The sequence below is a fragment of the Capra hircus genome, chromosome 8 (assembly GCF_001704415.2).
Source record: "Capra hircus breed San Clemente chromosome 8, ASM170441v1, whole genome shotgun sequence".
NCBI lineage: Eukaryota > Metazoa > Chordata > Mammalia > Artiodactyla > Bovidae > Capra > Capra hircus.
Window position 1 is genome coordinate 1400609 of NC_030815.1, and position 19566 is coordinate 1420174.

A 19566-nucleotide genomic window follows, 5' to 3' on the forward strand; every position below is an offset into this window, starting at 1 on the left:
GGAAAAGAATAAAGCCCATTACTGAAATCCTAAAGTTATCTACCCAATCTCTCACAAAAATGTACAAAGTAAAACTGTAACCCCAAAATCTGTTTAATTTTAAGATTCCACTAAGATAAAAAAGTAAATGTAAAAAACCTTTAGTAACTTGAACATGTTATAAACTAAAAGCTATAAATAAAAACATTAATGATCTTATTAATAAAATTCTTTAAGAAATACCTGGGAAAATACGAATTTCCAAGCATAATTAATGATGTTTATCCACTACTGTTTTAAAGTATTTTTTTCATAAAATCAATTTTATATAAAATTCTCCAAGGGATGATTAAATCCACTTCAAATTTAAAGACTAATATTTTCATAACTGAATCACCCAAAAGACACTGAAACAGCATTAACATGTAAAATTACTTTAGCTCAAAGAAAATACTGCTCTCCTTTAGTTTATCCACTAATAAAACACTCCATGGACTTGACTGATCATCGTAACTGACTTAAATACATTGCTCAGATGATGCTCTCATCCCTTCTGCTCAGGTCTGAAATAGTTTCCCTACCCTCAAAAGAAAAGGAGGGCAGGGTGGATAGCAATCCTGAATACATGCATTATTGCCAGCCACCACTTCCTTTTAGCCTCGTAGGGTGCTTTCAAAACCGAGGTCAATGTTTCTGGGTTGGGATTTTTAAATGAGTGTGTGTGAGAGAAAAGAAAAGGTAACTGGAATTCAGTGGCAGAATTCCTCTTCCTGACACACTATTCAATCTGTTAGCCATACTATGACTCAGTGATTATTAATTTGGACTTGGGAATCAGATGCCTGGGACTATGAAGTCACTTCACCTCTCTCTGCATTTGTTTTCCTTCTAAGGAAAGGAGGAATGACAAATACTTACAACTCACAAGGCTACTGTGAAGATAAAAAGAGTTAATATATACAGTGCATTTAAAACAGTATCTGGCATATAGCAAGTGTTCAATAAATATCAATTATTGTAATTAAATAGGAAGTAGCTATTATGAAAAGAAAGACAAAGAAAGCACTGTTTCCCATTATAACTTAGATAAGAAAGTAATTCTATAGTTCCTTTAGCAAGAGTGAAATAGCTTCTTTACAATTCCCCTCATTATATACTTAAAAAGTATATATACATATGAATACCTACATATGTGGACATATGTCCATTAATGATTTTAGAATAATATTCTGAAAGTTAATATAGTATAACAAAGAAAGATTTAAAGAAAATATTATACAACATGAAATAAGTATCATTTTAAATACCTTTTATTATTATAAGGTTTATTTTCACAGATTTCAGGTGACAAGTAGTATGGGGTCCCTATGCAAGTTCGAGCCAGCTCTACAGTACTAGAACAAAAAGAGAATTATTGGAGAAACTTAAGATACTTAAAGATCTAAATTATCACAAGTATACCACCATGGATTAAAACTTCACTGAAGACATTGTATCAAACCAAAGTTTACCTATTAAGAACTCTAGCGATTCCAAAATCTCCAAGTTGTATTGTTCCATCTCTGGTTAAAAATATGTTCTGTAAAAGAGACGGAAAAAAACCAGAAATACTGTTACAGTCCAGTCTTTGCCCAAGACAATGCTGACCCAATGTCAGAATCTACTTAGAAGTGAGTAGTGACAGAAAAAACATACCTGTGATTTTATGTCTCGATGAAGAATTTTTCTATCATGTACATGTTTTAGGGCCAAACATATCTGTACAAACCAGTCCAAAATCTAGGGGGGATAAATCAGATCATTTCTTTAAAAATTTATATTTCACATTAAGTCTTTCCTTGTTCATTAAAAGAATTCAGGAATATCTGGGGAAGAGAGGATCTAAATCCTTAAAAAAAAAAGTTATAATTTTTAATTTCATCATAATTAATGTCATTTACATTAGGTAGATATTCAGATCAACAGTCACATTACATGCAGTACACACACTACATTTAAATGTAAGAACTGCTCCTAAAGCATCTTTTATAAATCAGAATTAATATGGAAAGAAATTTTCAGAGAAGAGTGAAAAATGGAAATACTTTATATTTTAGGATAGCATGATGGTGAGTGACGTTTCTTTGTTGTTAAATATACCACTGTTCCAGAAGAGTAAAAATCACGAGAGGGAAAAAATGTCAAGCTGGACTACTGGAAGACACCTCTGACTTCTTTCTCATCCTGCATTCATCACATATAAATATACACTCTGCAGTGGGCCACTTGAAAGTAAAAAAGCTGAATTTCTACCTCACTTCTAACACCAAAAAAAAAAAAAAGAAAATCCAAGTAGATGGCATTTTAAAAAATGAAAAAATTAAAGTATAAAGCAAGGAAGAAAACAAAGGCTGATTTTCTATAATATCTTTGACTGACACAGGACTCTCAAAACATGATACCAAACCCACAAGTCACAAGAAAAGTTGCCAACATAAATTATAAAACATCTCATGAGAGCAGAAACGTGACTGCAGTGCTACAGTATGCGGCCAAAACTCAGTCAGCACCTGTTGTTATAAAGAAACACCTGTATAAAAAATAAGCTTTGAATGACTTCTCAACAACATTTGTGGATTAAGACTCGATCACCTATATGCTAACTCACCTGGTCCTCTTGAAACAAAATGCCCTTCTGAGCATTTATTCTTTTGAACAGATCCCCTCCTTCACAGTAATCCATCACTATGTAGAGAGAGCCATTTTCTACAAAATATAAACATTACATTCCTTTTTAAAAACGTTTATTGAAAGCATAGCTATATTAAAGGTACCTAAAGGTTAACTGAACTGCGGTGTTGGAGAAGACTCTTGAGAGTCCCTTGGACTACAAGGAGAACCAAACCAGTCCATCCTAAAGGAAATCAGTCCTGAATATTCATTGGAAAGACTGATGTTGAATTGAAACTCAATACTTTCGCCACCTGATGTGAAGAACTGACTCATTAGAAAAGATCCTGACCCTGATGCTGGGAAAGATTGAAGGTGTGAGGAGAAGGGGATGACAGAGGATGAGATGGTTGGATAGCATCACCAACTCAATGGACATGAGTTTGAGCAAGTCCAGGAGTTGGTGAAGGACAGAGAAGCCTGGCGTGCTGTGGTCCATGGGGTCGCAAAGAGTCAGACACAACTGAGCAACTGAACTGAAAGGTTTAATAGAAAGCAGCAATTAACTAAATGTGTTCCACTAAACTAAAAACAGAGACACAGAGGAAATGCAAAAGGCAAAGTATGTATACTGGTTGTACAGACTGTGTGATAACTTGGGTTAACAGGCAACTCGATTATTAATGATTTTCCTACCAATCCAGTGAATATCAGTTCCACACTGATATAAACATATCTGGAATATGTAAAAAATGCAGACAGATATATACGATTTCATTTAATAGATATAACTTAAACATCATCTTAAAAAAACAGATTTTTCCACACATTTGTCAGAAATAGGTAATCTTGGTTTCCAGTTGACAATTACTTTTCACCTTTGTTTCATGCACTTAATTAAATGTCAAATAAATACAATAACAGATGCTGTGACTCAAACGAAAGACAGTCTCTATGCCTAGGGAACTCTCTTTTTCTACATCTGTGAACAAACATAAAGATGGGGCACTTCCCTAATCACCTTTATGCTTCAGTCCACAGAAAAAAAGACATCCATGACCCTTTCAGGGGTAGACAGGACAAGGACACCTCTCATCCTTCTCCCCTCCTTCATTCTTCCACAGGAATAGGACTACAGGACCTTTTCCCCAGCAGGAGGAGCGGCCAGGGTCACTTGTCACAGCTCAAGGGCAGTCCTCTTGGAGCTCACTTCTCCTGCTGCCTCGGGCTCATAGCCTTACTCTCAGCAGGCTTGGGTGCTGGTCTTGTTACTTTCAATGCCCACATTCTTCCTGGATACACTGCTTCTAATGTGCCAGGGGCTGGGAACCTACATGAAGGAGCTAAATAAGCTGTATAACTCTCTACAATTGATATGAAAAAATCATCCAAATATACATAAGAGAAATCAGTATGTGGGAAAAAAAGCAGAAAATCTTATAATCAACTGCTTATAAAAACTACGTATAGAATGTCACCATTTACACAGCATGAGAAACATACATAAAAAATTAAGCACAGTGTGCTATGACTTATGATCTGAGCCACACTCAGCTCCTGGTCTTGTTTTTGTTGACTGTACAGAGCTTATCCATCTTTGGCTGCAAAGAATATAATCAATCTGATTTCGGCATTGACCATCTGGTGATGTCCATGTGTAGAGTCTTCTCTTGTGTTGTTGGAAGAGGGTGTTTGCTATGACCAGTACATTTTCTTGGCAAAACTCTATTAGTCTTTGCCCTGCTTCATTCCACATTCCAAGGCCAAATTTGCCTGTCACTCCAGGTGTTTCTTGACTTCCTACTTTTGCATTCCAGTCCCCTATAATGAAAAGGACACCTTTTTGGGTGTTAGTTCTAAAAGATCTTGCAGGTCTTCATAAAACCGTTCAACTTCAGTTTCTTCAGCGTTACTGGTTGGGGCATAAACTTGGATAACTGTGATATTGAATGGTTTGCCTTGGAGACGAACAGAGATCATTCTGTTGTTTTTGAGATTGCATCCAAGTACTGCATTCGGACTCTACTGGGAACCATGATGGGTACTCCATTTCTTCTGAGGGATTCCTGCCCGCAGTAGTAGATGTAATGGTCATCTGAGTTAAATTCACCCATTCCAGTCCATTTTAGTTCACTAATTCCTAGAATGTCGACATTCACCCTTGCCATCTCTTGTTTGACCACTTCCAATTTGCCTTGATTCATGGATCTGACATTCCAGGTTCCCATGCAGTATTGCTCTTTACAGCATCGGATCTTGCTTCTATCACCAGTCACATCCACAACTGGGTATTGTTTTTGCTTTGGCTCCATCCCTTCATTCTTTCTGGAGTTATTTCTCCACTGATCTCCAGTGGCTCAGATCATGAACTCCTTATTACCAAATTCAGACTTAAATTGAAGAAAGTAGGAAAAACTGCTAGACCATTCAGGTATGACCTAAATCAAATCCCTTATGATTATACAGTGGAAGTGAGAAATAGATTTAAGGGTCTAGATCTGATAGATAGAGTGCCTGATGAACTATGGAATGAGGTTCGTGACACTGTACAGGAGACAGGGATCAAGACCATCCCCATGGAAAAGAAATGCAAAAAAGCAAAATGGCTGTCTGGGGAGGCCTTACAAATAGCTGTGAAAAGAGAGGCAAAGAGCAAAGGAGAAAAGGAAAGATATAAGCATCTGAATGCAGAGTTCCAAAGAATAGCAAGAAGAGATAAGAAAGCCTTCTTCAGCGATCAATGCAAAGAAATAGAGGAAAACAACAGAATGGGAAAGACTAGAGATCTCTTCAAGAAAATTAGAGATACCTAGGGAACATTTCATGCAAGGATGGGCTCGATAAAGGACAAAAATGGTCTGGACCTAACAGAAGCAGAAGATATTAAGAAGAGGTGGCAAGAATACATGGAAGAACTGTACAAAAAAGATCTTCATGACCCAGAAAATCATGATGATGTGATCACTAATCTAGAGCCAGACAACTTGGAATGTGAAGTCAAGTGGGCCTTAGAAAGCATCACTACGAACAAAGCTAGTGGAGGTGATGGAATTCCAGTTGAGCTCTTTCAAATCCTGAAAGATGATGCTGTGAAGGTGCTGCACTCAATATGCCAGCAAGTTTGGAAAACTCAGCAGTGGCCACAGGACTGGAAAAGGTCAGTTTTCATTCTGATCCCAAAGAAAGGCAATACAAAAGAATGCTCAAACTACTGCACAATTGCACTCATCTCACATGCTAGTAAAGTAATGCTCAAAATTCTCCAAGCCAGGCTTCAGCAATATGTGAACTGTGAACTCCCTGATGTTCAAGCTGGTTTTAGAAAAGGCAGAGGAACCAGAGATCAAATTGCCAACATCCGCTGGATCATGGAAAAAGCAAGAGAGTTCCAGAAAAACATCTATTTCTGCTTTATTGACTATGCCAAAACATTTGACTGTGTGGATCACAATAAACTGTGGAAAATTCTTCAAGAGATGGGAATACCAGACCACCTGACCTGCCTCTTGAGAAATCTGTATGCAGGTCAGGAAGCAACAGTTAGAACTGGACATGGAACAACAGACTGGTTCCAAATAGGAAAAGGAGTACGTCAAGGCTGCATATTGTTACCCTGCTTATTTAACTTCTACACAGAGTACATCATGAGAAACGCTGGACTGGAAGAAACACAAGCTGGAATCAAGATTGCCAGGAGAAATATCAATAACCTCAGATATGCAGATGACACCACCCTTATGGGAAAAAGTGAAGAGAAGCTAAAAAGCCTCTTGATGAAAGTGAAAGAGGAGAGCGAAAAAGATGGCTTAAAGCTCAACATTCAGAAAACGAAGATCATGGCCTCTGGTCCCATCACTTCATGGGAAATAGATGGGGAAACAGTGGAAACAGTGTCAGACTTTATTTTTTGGGGCTCCAAAATCACTGCAGATGGTGACTGCAGCCATGAAATTAAAGGACGCTTACTTCTTGGAAGAAAAGGTATGACCAACCTAGATAGTATATTCAAAAGCAGAGACATTACTTTGCCAACTAAGGTCTGCCTAGTCAAGGCTATGGTTTTTCCTATGGTCATGTATGGATGTGAGAGTTGGACTGTGAAGAAGGCTGAGCGCCGAAGAATTGGTGCTTTTGAACTGTGGTGTTGGAGAAGACTCTTGAAGGTCCCTTGGACTGCAAGGAGATCCAACCAGTCCATTCTGAAGGAGATCAACCCTGGGATTTCTTTGGAAGGATGATGCTAAAGCTGAAGCTCCAGTACTCTGGACACCTCATGAGATGAGTTGACTCATTGGAAAAGACTCTGATGCTGGGAGGGATTGGGGGCAGGAGGAGAAGGGGACGACTAAGGATGAGATGGCTGGATGGCATCACGGACTCGATGGACGTGAGTCTGAGTGAACTCCTGGAGATGGTGATGGACAGGGAGGCCTGGCGTGCTGCACTTCATGGGGTCGCAGAGTCGGACACGACTGAGCAACTGAACTGAACTGAACTGAACTGAACATTGCTTAGAGCACGTGTGAAAGGAAACTATAGACAGTAGTAACAGTGGGTACCACCAACAGGTAGAAACAGGTACTTAAAGGGAAGTAGAAGGCAGCCTTTTTACTGTTACGTAACCTTTGAATTCTCTACCATATGCATGTATCAAAAATTAAAACTATTACAAGATCAAAAAAAGATGTATCTGTGTGTGACAGACACAGACAGACAGACACAGAGACAGAGAGAACAGGTTAAACAGGACCTGAGAAAGGAATGGAGAAGCAATCCTAAAGGAAAATACCTGAGTTCTGTAATATTTTCTGTTGCTTAAACATTTACTATTTATTTTGGGATGAATACCAGTTAAACCTAAGGTTAACAAAGAAGTCTTTTCTCCATTAGGGAAATACTAGTCTGTTTCATACTCCATCATTCAAACATCTGGGTACCAACTATTAATATGTGTCAGGCACTATGCCTGAGATGCCAGGGATACAGAAATATAAAACACAACCCCTGTCACCAAGGGACTCACACAGCATTGAAGAGACACCCTCCAAAACCCCCCGCAAAGAATGAACACCTAGAAATTGCCTGAAACTGAGGCAAAAAGACTGTTAAAGTGAAAGTGAAGTCGCTCAGTCGTGTCTGACTTTTTGCGACCAGTGGACTATAGCCCACCAAGCTCCTCCATCCATGGGATTCTCCAGGCAAGAATACTGGAGTGGGTTGCCATTAAGCAAGTGACAAAGCCTTGATGCCTATTAGAAAACAACCGGAGTTTAACACAGGACAGGAAGCTTGATCCCTCAGTGAGCACACCTGCAGTAAGGCTAACCTCAAAATTCTAATACTTTTCTCCCTTCATTGCGCCTCACTTGAGAAGCTGAAAATAATCCCAGATCCCCTAATTCCCAGTCTTCCCTAGTACTAAAGTAGTCAGTGACCCCATTTTGCCCACTATGATCGAAGAGGAAATCTGAACAAGCGCTTGTGAGAAATATCTGGCTTTTCTGGTCCCAGGAACAGACTGCCCTCAGTCCGTTTCTTCAGCATCTTCTGGATGCAGGCGCCACCTGGAGCTGCAGTGTCATCTCAGGACAAAGTGACAGCATTAGACTTAAAAACGTGTGTCTTAAGGATGCCAGAGTAGAAATCAGACAGAGTTTAACCTGCCATACATGCTCTATATGCAGGACTGCCCATCTGTTAGATTTCCTGTTAGGTGAGATCATTAAATACCTTTCTCACTTAACCCAATACTGGCCAGATTTTCTATTACTATTACCCACAGCAAAAAGCAATCCAAATTTAGCCTCAAAGAAAAGGGTTCTTTAAGGAACTAGAGAAGTTAGATTTTGACCAACTGGGAACAAGTTGAATGCCAACACATAGCTCCATATGAGGCTTTTTCATTAAAGATACATGATAAAAAGCAAAGACTATAGGAAAACAAAGACAAAAATATGAAACCAATTAGAAGATGATAGCTGCAGACAAGTAAAGATAGATAGCAATACATGAATCACAGAGTAAACAAACATGTATAACACAGATACCCAAATATACAGTGACACAAGACTTTCTCAATGATAGCATCAATTTTTAAAATGTATAAATGTTAGGAAGATAGGCAAAAAGTATCTATTTATCATATTTAATATTAAAATTTAATTATAAATTTATACACCTGGAAATACTTTTTTCAGCCCACTCTCCAATTTTACAAAAAATTTTACCCAAAATTTTCACATTTCTCATCAATATCAATGTCTTTATTGATTCACCTACGTTTTCCCAATACACATGATCTTCATTAACTTTTAACTGAAAGAGAGCACTTTTAAACTCTGTTTATGTTGTCAGTGTAATTTTTTTCAGTGTCCTAATCCCCAGATGTAAAATACTGAGACTTCAAAAATTCATCCTAAAGTGTTCATATGCATTATTGTTACAACATAATCATACTGCTATTTGAGTAATTTTAAAAGACTTAGAACAGTATCTAATATCTACAATTATGACATCAATATTAAATTTAATGTCTCTTTTAAAAACTGATTCTGCCTGAGGTCCTCTATCAGCACTCAAAATTAACTCAGTTTAGTCTTCTTCCCCAAAAACATTTTGCCATGCAACATTCCTTAAAAAATTTGAGAGCACATCCTGTAACATGAGAGACTTTACAAGAAAGAATTCATTTGTAATCTGACAAATTTTGGAATATTCTTCCTCATTTTAAGTTATAAACGAATTTTTAAAAAAATAGTGAGATGAAAACTTTCCTGAAACAAAGGAAAACCAGAATCTGCAAGCAGAAAGGGTTCAAAATGTTCCAAGGAAAATGAATCAGAAGTATTAATACTAAGTCATATTCTGCTGAATTTAATTCTGAAGAAAGAATTCTTTGAGAATCAAGAAAAGATAAATCAAATTATCTTCAAGAAGAAGAGAAGCTTTATGCTGAAGTCAAACTTTTCTACAGAAACATTCAATACCATAAGACATAATGTGCTTGTGAGGAGAAAGTATCATTAGATACCTATCATGCATAAAAACAAGAGTTAGACACTCTAAGAAATGCAAATAGTAAACTGCTTTGAGGGAATACATCATCCATTTGCTCATCATGAAAAAAAAACTGATGAAATCCTGACAAGTAGGAGAAAAGTATCTCTGAAAAGGGGTAACTAAGGTATAAAAGAATTAACAGTAAGAATTCACTTTGTCTAAACATAGAATCAAGGCCAAAACACTCTTAAGAATTAAAATTTCAGAACAAAAGATTACTAGAGATTATGATTTTATTTCAAAATGCTCAAACTACCGCACAACTGCACTCATCTCACACGCTCGTAAAACTCAAAATTCTCCAAGCCAGGTTTCAACAATATGTGAACCGTGAACTTTCAGATGTTCAAGCTGGATTTAGAAAAGGCAGAGGAACCCGAGATCAAGTTGCCAACATCCTCTGGATCATCAAAAAAGCAAGAGAGTTCCAGAAAAATATCTGCTTCTGCTTTATTGACTATGCCAAAGCCTTTGACTGTGTGGATCACCACAAACTGTGGAAAATTCTTAAGAAGATGGGAATACCAGACCACCGGACCTGCCTCCTGAGAAATCTGTATGCAGGTCAAGAAGCAAGAGTTAGAACTGGACATGGAACAACAGACTGGTTCTAAATAGGAAAAGGAGTCCGTCAAGGCTGTATATTGTCACCCTGCTTATTTAACTTATATGCAGAGTGCATCATGAGAAACGCTGGGTTGGATGAAGCACAGGCTGGAATCAAGATTGCCGGGAGAAATATCAATAACCTCAGATATGCAGATGACACCACCCTTACAGCAGAATGTGAAGAAGAACTAAAGAGCCTCTTGATGAAAGTGAAAGAGGAGAGTGAAAAAGTTGGCTTAAAACTCAACATTCAGAAAACTAAGATCTTGGTATCTGGTCCCATCACTTCATGGCAAATAAATGGGGAAACAGTAGAAACAGTGACAGACTTTATTTTTCTGGGCTCCAAAATCACTGCAGATGGTGACTGCAGCCATGAAATTAAAAGACCCTTGCTCCTTGGAAGAAAAGGTATGACCAAGCTGCTGCCGCTAAGTTGCTTCAGTCGTGTCCAACTCTGTGCGACCCCACAGATGGCAGCCCACCAGGCCCTGCTGTCCCTGGGATTCTTCAGGCAAGAACACGGGAGTGGGTTACCATTTCCTTGTCCAAGCTAGACAGCATATTAAAAAGAAGAGACATTACTTTGCCAACAAAGGCACGACTAGTCAAAGCTATGGTTTTTCCAGTGGTCATGTATGGATGTGAGAGTTGAACTATAAAGAAAGCTAAGTGTCGAAGAATTGACGCTTTTGAACTGTGGTATTGGAGAAGACTCTTGAGAGTCCCTTGGACAGCAAGGAGATCCAACCAGTCCATCCTAAAGGAACTCAGTCCTGAATATTCACTGGAAGGACTAATGTTGAAGCTGAAACTCCAATACTTTGGCCACCTGATGTGAAGAACTGACTCATTTGAAAAGACCCTGATGCTGGGAAAGATTGAAGGTGGGAGAAGGGGATGACAGAGGATGAGATGGTTGGATGGCATCACCAACTCAATGGACATGAGTTTGAGTAAACTCTGGGAGTAGGTGATAGACAGGGAGGCCTGGGATGCTGCAGTCCACAGGGTCGCAAAGAGTCGGACACAACTGAGCGACTGAACTGAAGTGATGATTTTCACTGTCAAGATGAACAAAAATCAGTGGGGAAGAACTCCAAAGACAGTAATTTCCTCATCTTTCATGACAAACATTCAAAACAACATCAGAATTCCACTTTTTTAAACAACTTGCTCATTTTTTAAAATTGAAGGGTTTAAGATGCTCATTTTTTTTTAAACATTTTAGAGAAAAATGAAAAATTTGTGTTTCAGAGCTCCCACAAGGTCTGTAAGAAACTAAAGAGGTCCATGATAAAATGAGAAGATGGTTCAGATGAGGTAGAAAAAAGGAACTGTGACCAAATGAATACACTCACCAGATAAAATTACATCTTATAAATTTGATAATGAACATAAAGCCAAGGTTGGAGATTCTGTGAGACACAGAACTCTCACTCCTTGTAGTCTAGCAATTCCACTCCTAAAATACAGCCACAGGACAGACACCTAGACAAGAATGTCCAGTATAATTCTGCCTGGGACAGTAAAACTCTAAACACAACCTAAGTATTCATAACAGGAAATGGGCTAAACAAATTGTGATAGAGCCATAAAGTGCACACAATGAGAAACACTGCAATGCTACAAGAAAGTTGTAAAGAATGGGCACAGCAATACACAGTGACATGGAAAGGCGTCCATGAGATAGTAAGTGAAAAGAACTAGAAGCAGACATACATACATGTGATCCCACCCGTTGCTTTTTTTTTATTCCACCTGTTTTTAAACATCAAAAGCTACATACTTGTTTGTTCCACAAAGGCACAGAAAACACAATAAGGAATCAACATGGGATTATTTGCAAAGCTTATCCTTAAGGAATGAGAATGAGCAGAGTGGAAGGAACAGGGAGCTTGGGGTCCATGCACATGTGTACTCCTGAATACACTTCCCATGAGCATTTACTCCTTTAAAGCTAAATGGCAGTAGTAATATAACCTTATTTAAAGGCTGTGTCATCCCTTTTGAACCATTCAGATGTTTCTAAGTGAAACGTCTGATAGAATATTTGTTGACATACATTTTTTCCCTTGAAATACTAAGATCCTGGTGATGAAAGCAAAAAGAAACTAAAAGACAGATACTAGGGGAAAGTTAAAGGAAATTCAAGGCCCTCGGAAGGAAGAAATGGTTAACATTGTACTCTTTACCATGAGCTATAAAGCCCCACTTCACTGTCATCATAAAATAAACTGAGCACTTTATGATATAAGGTGTTTACTGATTCATATATTTTTTAAAGTATATTCTACTTTAGTAGGTAACTTTACTTGGGAACAAGGATACTCTAATTCAGATGCTGAAACTTGTATGTAATAAGAGCCTGAAATGGTCATTTAAACTATCTTCTACTTTCAATCTAGACTATTTTTTTATTTTGCAACTGACCTTGACCTGCCTTTAGAGAAGTTTTGTCTTACCTTAGTTCCTGCACTACCAAATATAATGGTAGATATTACCAAAATAGCAATATTTTATAATATTTTAAGAACCTGAGAACACTTTATATATAATACACATATATATTATATACAAGGTATATTTAATACAGTATCTCAATATTATAATAATGACATATACAGGAGAACACTAACAAGCGGGGTACTTTCTAAAATGACAACATTTTCTCAGTGGCAGTGGTGGCAGCACTTAAAGGGAGTTTAGTTTTAAAAGATGAAGATGACTGTTCCTGCTGTGTCTAAATTTCTGTACTTACCACACTACCTCTTTACAAGCAACCTCAGTGACAGTGACTCAGTAATAAGCTCCACAGGGACAGGGTGGCATTAGTACTATCGGAGCAGAAGGCTGACACTCATGCATATGTATTCAAGCACAAAGTAATACACTTTTCTTTCTGAGAATAATTCACAAAAAGATCCTTAAGAGGAAAGTATGCAGCAGTCGTCACAAGGCTTAGGAGTCTGTATCTGACCTTCAAATGATTCTCTATACTGGACAATATTTGGATGCCGCATGTTCGCTAGCACTGCAACTTCTCTCCTTGATTCTTCCCTCTCTTTATTGGACATCTGAAATAGAAGGGGGAAAAATAGTAAATTAAGTAAATAAATGATATAAAAGTCCAAATGAAAGAGAGTGGTTAAAAATAATGTTACCATAAAGCACACCCCAAGTAATAAAATACACCAGAAGTTAAAAAGAATGAGTTGAATGCACAAAAAGATACATTTTAAGATGTTCAAATCAGATTAAGTGACAGAGCACTAGGTGATGTACCTTTTTCAAAAACATAAACACCAGCAGATATCACAGAAAAAAGTCTAAAAGGATTCACAGAAAAAAAAATAATAATAATAAAAGGATTCACAGACTCTTCTGAAGTGAGTGGTTTTCTCTGCAACTACAATAGTGTCTCTTATGTCATATGTTGCCATACTTTTTTTTTTTGGTCTCTACCAATGAATCTGTTTGTAACTAGACTTCTACTTGGATAACTAAACAAAAAAATACACTTACCCTTGAGATATTAATTTCTTTGATGACATACTGTCTGCCATCTTCTGTAGATCTGACAAGAATGGCTTTTCCAAATGAACCTTCTCCAATCTTCTGTACTCTAATGTATTTCTCCATGGTTCTTTTTCTAAGGCATCTTAACAGATATGCTAGACATACAAAATTTAAAAAGTATCAGTTAACAGGGATAAACCATGACATATATAACAATTATAATGTTTAATTCAAATTCTAATTCCTCAGTGACTATTTTGCTTTAAATATATATATATATAAAATCTACTGAAAGTTAAATAAACTTTACCTCACTTTTACTCATGCAATGTAGGAATAGCTAAAAGGAGAAAACTAGCGATATTTAAATTCTATAAGAATACTTTGAAAAGTCAAATACTACATAGACTTATCATATATGGAGAAAGAAGCTAACTTTTTCCTACAGTAACTATTGTCAGGATTACTTTACTACCTGCAATAAGAATACAAGCTTAATAAGACTACTTCCTAAACTTATTTATCTAATCCCCTCTCATTAGGCATTTAAGTCGTTTCCAGTGTTTGCTATTATAAAAGAACTTCAGATTAAATTTCTGCAACAAAACAAAGCCTGAACATAAAACAGCAGCCTTAGGTGCTAAGGAAAAAGAGGTCAAAGTTTAGGGCTGCAAAAATCCTGAGGGGGAGGAAAAAGAACAGAACAGTCCAAAAATGTGCATGTAAATGCCGCTCTTGTACGATAGCCCACTCCTAAGCTATGCAACACAAGGCAAGCCCAAAACAGATTAGTTCTCACAAAGGACTCAAAAATGGAATTATCAGCAGGAGACTTCAAGTAACCTTGATTAATATGTTCAAGAAAATAAGAGGGAACAATGGATAAAAGTGATATTTTTTAAAAAAGGAGGAAAATTTCAACAAAGAACTGAAATGTATGTTTACTAAATGAACTCCTAAAAGCCAACTATAAAATATCAGGAATTAAGAACTCATTGCATGGGTGTTAAAGCCATTACAGCCAGCAGGATTAAGTAATCTGGAAAACAAACCATCAAAAAATATTCAGAAGAACAGACAGAAAAAACAAAAAGAAGAAACAAAAAGACATGGAAGGAAAAGAAGATTCAATATCAGAAAGATTTTAATTCTTAACCTTTAAATTTAATGCCTCTCTAATATAAACATAAGCTCTGGGTGTGAGGGTGATCAGACAAGCTGATTTTTAAAGTTAACATGAAAAAAAGAGCAAGAATAGCCATAGAAAACTTAGTGGCTCCCCTCATAGCTCAGTCAGTCAAGAATCTGATTGCAATGTAGGAGACGTGGGTTTGATTCCTGGGTCAGGAAGTTCCTCTGGAGAAGGAAATGGCTATGGACTCCAGTATTCTTGCCTGGAGAATCCCATGGACAGAGGAGCCTGGCAGGCTATAGTCCATGGGATCGAAAGAGTTGGACATGACTTAGCTACTAAACTACCACCACCACAGCCATAGAAATACTGAAAAAAAGAAAGAACAATGAAGGAAGACTTGTTTACTTGATATCAAGAGACGTTAGAAAGCTAATCATGAAAGGCAAATCTCAGGGAGTCTAGAAATACATTAAAAAAAATTTTTTTTAATTTGGTGGATGACCATGGTGACATTTTAAATCTGAAAGCAAAAGATGGATTTTGAAACAAGCAGTATTTTAAAAACTAGGGAACCATGTTGATAAAAGTTAAATGTCCCTCAAATTTTTCTATATGACATCACTCTTTTTAAGCATGTCAACTATGTTCCAGAAAAAGCAGTCTGTTAGTCAAGTTAGACATCTTTCCTCACATGTTACAAGAACATCTTTAAGTCATGAATGCTTGATATAATAAAATGTTGTGCACTAAATGTGAAAAATGTTAAAAGCATATGATGAAAAACTGTATCCTCAATAATATGGAACTTGAATCAAGCCTTTTCAGCTGCTTCAGCTATTTGACAAACAAGCAAGTTGTCCTAAAGGGAAACACTGGTGAAGAAACGTCAACGGCTTTCAAGAATTTACGGTATTAACTGCAACTATGATCCACACATATAGTTCTCCCAAAATAATAAATCCCATTTTAGGCTGAAGGAGAAGGTCAATATAACTCCTCAATGAGGAAAGGCCCTGTCTCATTTCTCATAATTCATAAAAGCAGAAGACAAAAATGGGATTCCTACTAGAGTTGGTTCAAAATAATCTCCTTCTCTGAAGTCTATTCCTCTCTGTAAGACTATTCAGCCAATAAACAGTTTCCCTAGAGGAAAGTATGAACATGTAAATGGTTATATTCATGAGATGATGCCATGTCCACAGGATTTCAGTTAAGATTTACTTGGAACACAGTATCAATGCATTATGAAAATGACCTCAAAAGAACTCCCCTGGCCAAGTTCCATAACCTTTACGAAACTCCCAATTGGTTACTCTTATTGTACAAAAACCTATTTTTCCACAAATTAGGCTCCTTATCTCTCAACAAAGGGGAAAAAAAAAAAGTGAGCAATCTTGAAACAGATCTGTGGATCCTCTAATTTCAGACAAATCTAAAACAGAAACAACTACTCTCTCCACATATGGCTTCCCTCCATGGTCTCTACAATACTGCTGCATCACAAGAAAAGGCCATTGCTAGCAGAGATTGCTAATTATTTTTAATCCTTCAAGTTATCTCCGATGTAATTTACCATGGCAACAACAACAAAAAAACTCTTACGTTTTGGGGTGGATCTTACAATAAAGAATAAAAATTAGGCCTATATATGTGTGTGTTTTTTTTTAAAGCCTTATGAACTCTAAAAGTATTAGAACTTTCAGTGCCGTACATGTAGACCGTTTGAAATTACGGGAAGTGGAATCCAAGATTATGAGCTAACCAGTTAACTGCTACTCGTTTTCTAATTAAACCGTGTATGCAATTTAAGACTGGAGACGAGATAAGCAACGTAAATGACTTGCTATCGATAACAACACTTCTAATATTACTTTAATTCCATGCTCACTATCGCTTTTCTTTTTTATATCGCCTATTAATCATGTCCAAGGATTGCTCAGGAACGCTGTTCCGTAGAGAATTATCATGTCAGTGAGATGCGGCTATTTCCGTGCCCCTCAGGGCAGGAGTCCGCAGCCTCCCCAGAAGGAAGTCAGGGCGAGGTCTCCCGCAATAGAACGACCTCTCAGTTCTGCACGTCACGCCTCCCCGAGCGCCGCTCACCTCAGGACTCAGGCCGTGGGCACCTTCCGGGCCGCCGCCTCCCCCCGGCGCTCAGCGAGGCAGAGCCGACCTTCCGCGGTCCGGAAAGCGCATCTGGCCGCAGCCTGCGCCGCCCGGGCCAACGCCCCGGGACACGACTCCGCGTCTCCGGACCGAACCAACCGGTTTCCGAGCCCCTGGCAACGGCGGCAGGGGGAGTGCCCCGGGTGCCGCCCCCAACTCCTCAGCGGCGGCTGCCGGCAGCCTTGCGGGGCTGGCGCATTGGGTCTGGGGGCTCCTTGACGGTTCGTCCTCCCGCCTCGCCACGCGGACACCTGATACCGGGCGACGCCGAGAAGCGCTTAGAGGTCCCGCCTCAGGACTCCTCACAGGACGCCCCAATACCTCACAGGAGGCAGAGCAGCGGGCGGGGCGCCCCGGCGCGGGCATGTGACGTCGGCGCGCGGACGCGGGCGCTGAGCGGGGGCGACCGGGAAGGACCTCGGGGGCGGGGCCAAGGCGGGGCCCGGCTCCGGAGGTTTGGGCGCTGCAGGTGCCGCAGGCTGCGGGAGGAGGGGAGGGAGACGCAGGGGGACAGGAGCGTCCTCACTCATAGGAGTGAGGCCAGGCGGCAACGGGACCACTACGCAAGGTGATGTGGAGTAAAGCCTGTTATCGTCCCACACATACTGCAAGGGAAAAGGGACTCATTTAGCTTTGTTAGAGATGTCACATTTTTAATAATTATTTGGCTGTTTTGAGTATTCCTTGCTGCATGGGCTTTTCTCGAGTTGGAGAGAGCGGGGACAACTCTCCAGGAGCAGTGTGCAGCCTTCTCATTGCGGCGGTTTCTGGACGAGCTTTAATAGTTGTGACACACGGCCCAATTACTCCGTGGCTTGTTGGATCCGTTCCAGACCAAGGATCAAACCCCCGTCTCCTGCACTGGTAGGCGGATTCTTTACCATTGAACCACCAAGGAAGCCCAGGGATGCTACATTTTGAAAACTGATTTTGCTTTAAAAAGCAAAACAAGTGAAATAAATCAAAGACATATACTGTAATGATGTCACATGTGGAATCTAGAAAATAATTTAAACTAGAGAATATATGTTCTTGCCTGGAGAATCCCAGGGACGGGGAATGGGGTCGCACAGAGTTGGACACGACTGAAGCGACTTAGCAGCAGCAGCAGCAGCAGCAGAGAATATAAAAAAAGGAAACTGATGAAAACAAACTATTCATACTAGTTATCAGTGGGGAGAGAGGTGGGGCACGATAGGGATATGGGATTAAGATGTACAACTACTGTGTATACAATAAATAGTAAAAGATACATTATACAGCACAGGGAAAATAGATATTGTTGTTAATAACTATAACTGAAATGTAATCTGTAAAAAATTCTAATATGTTGTGCACCTGAAGCATATGTAATATTGTACACTGACTGTACTCCAATAAACAAATAGAATGTTTTTAAAAAGCAAGACTAGTCCTACGATATTTTGAATGATTAAAGCAAAAGAGTATTTTTAACTCTTGAATTTTTAATATAACATGGTTTAAAGAGAAAAAATTAAGAAACAAAAAACAAATAAGTATAATGTGGTTTTCCACACCTTTACATCTGTTGAGTGTATGTGTTTCTTACTGGTACACTGAAAGGTTCAGTGGTCTAAGCACCTTTCTCCATTGCAGGAGTTTCAAAGATGGAGACAGATTTTTCTGTAATAAGGGATCAGGTTCGGTATAGTCCTGAGTAGCCCTTTGGCTAACTTGCCTTTCTGAGAGTAACCCAGGATACTGGAGAATCCAAACTTGAAGCTGAAGGAGGATGGTGGTGTGGCCGTCTTAATTCCTCTCAATTAAGGTTGTACCTTTCATTCATGCTGTATGTAGCTGGCAGAGACACCACAGATTTTGCCAGAGACCGCACATGTAAATGATTCATATATTTGCTTCCAAGAAATCAGTTTCATTCCCCTCATGTCCTCCCCAACACACCAAAGTCTAAGCCTCTCTGGGTTCTCCTTCAGTGTGATTGAGTCCTGCTTGTATTAAGGTAAGGTAAGGTAAAGTCGCTCAGTCGTGTCCGACTCTTTGCAACCCCATCAGCTGCAGCCTATCAGGCTCCTCTGTCCATGGGATTTTCCAGGCAATAGTACTGGAGTAGATTGCCATTTTCTTCTCCAGGGGATCTTCCCGACCCAGGGATCGAACCTGGGTCTCCCACATTGTAGACAGACGCTTTACCGTCTGAGCCACAAGAAGCACTTTATTGCTAGCATGGAAATTAAACGTTTTTGGGCTTCTTTGCCAGAAGATGGCACTGCAAGTCATCCAACCTGGCAAGCTAGGGAAGTCATCATTGGTCCAGCTCTTCTCTTCCATCTCCATGTGAAACACAAGTTTTCCTCATTTCTGAACTTCTCAGCTAACCTCCTGTGACCCTTCCCACCCCCAGTCAGTAGGAATTTTGGTGTCTGAATGCACAAAGACTCTGGCTCTACCCACATCCCTTTGTTCAGCAA

General features: G+C 39.0%; 1 protein-coding gene across 9 annotated transcripts in view; it reads right to left on the reverse strand.

Moving 5' to 3' along the window:
* NEK1 (NIMA related kinase 1) overlaps positions 1–19566 on the reverse strand; it is a 147662-nt gene that overhangs the window by 107949 nt on the left and 20147 nt on the right. For 7 of the 9 annotated variants that reach the window (XM_018051800.1, XM_018051799.1, XM_018051801.1 and 4 more), the window contains exons 1-7: positions 17054–17417; positions 13822–13970; positions 13277–13373; positions 2627–2724; positions 1675–1758; positions 1491–1558; positions 1287–1373 (exon numbers count right to left, since the gene is read on the reverse strand). In XM_018051800.1, the coding sequence (XP_017907289.1) occupies positions 1287–1373; positions 1491–1558; positions 1675–1758; positions 2627–2724; positions 13277–13373; positions 13822–13938 (551 nt within the window). In that variant the 5' untranslated portion in view covers positions 13939–13970; positions 17054–17417. Of the gene's footprint in view, positions 1–222; positions 454–1286; positions 1374–1490; positions 1559–1674; positions 1759–2626; positions 2725–13276; positions 13374–13821; positions 13971–17053; positions 17418–19566 lie in introns of those variants that run through there. The other 2 variants (XM_018051797.1, XM_018051804.1) reach the window with 2 other exon arrangements.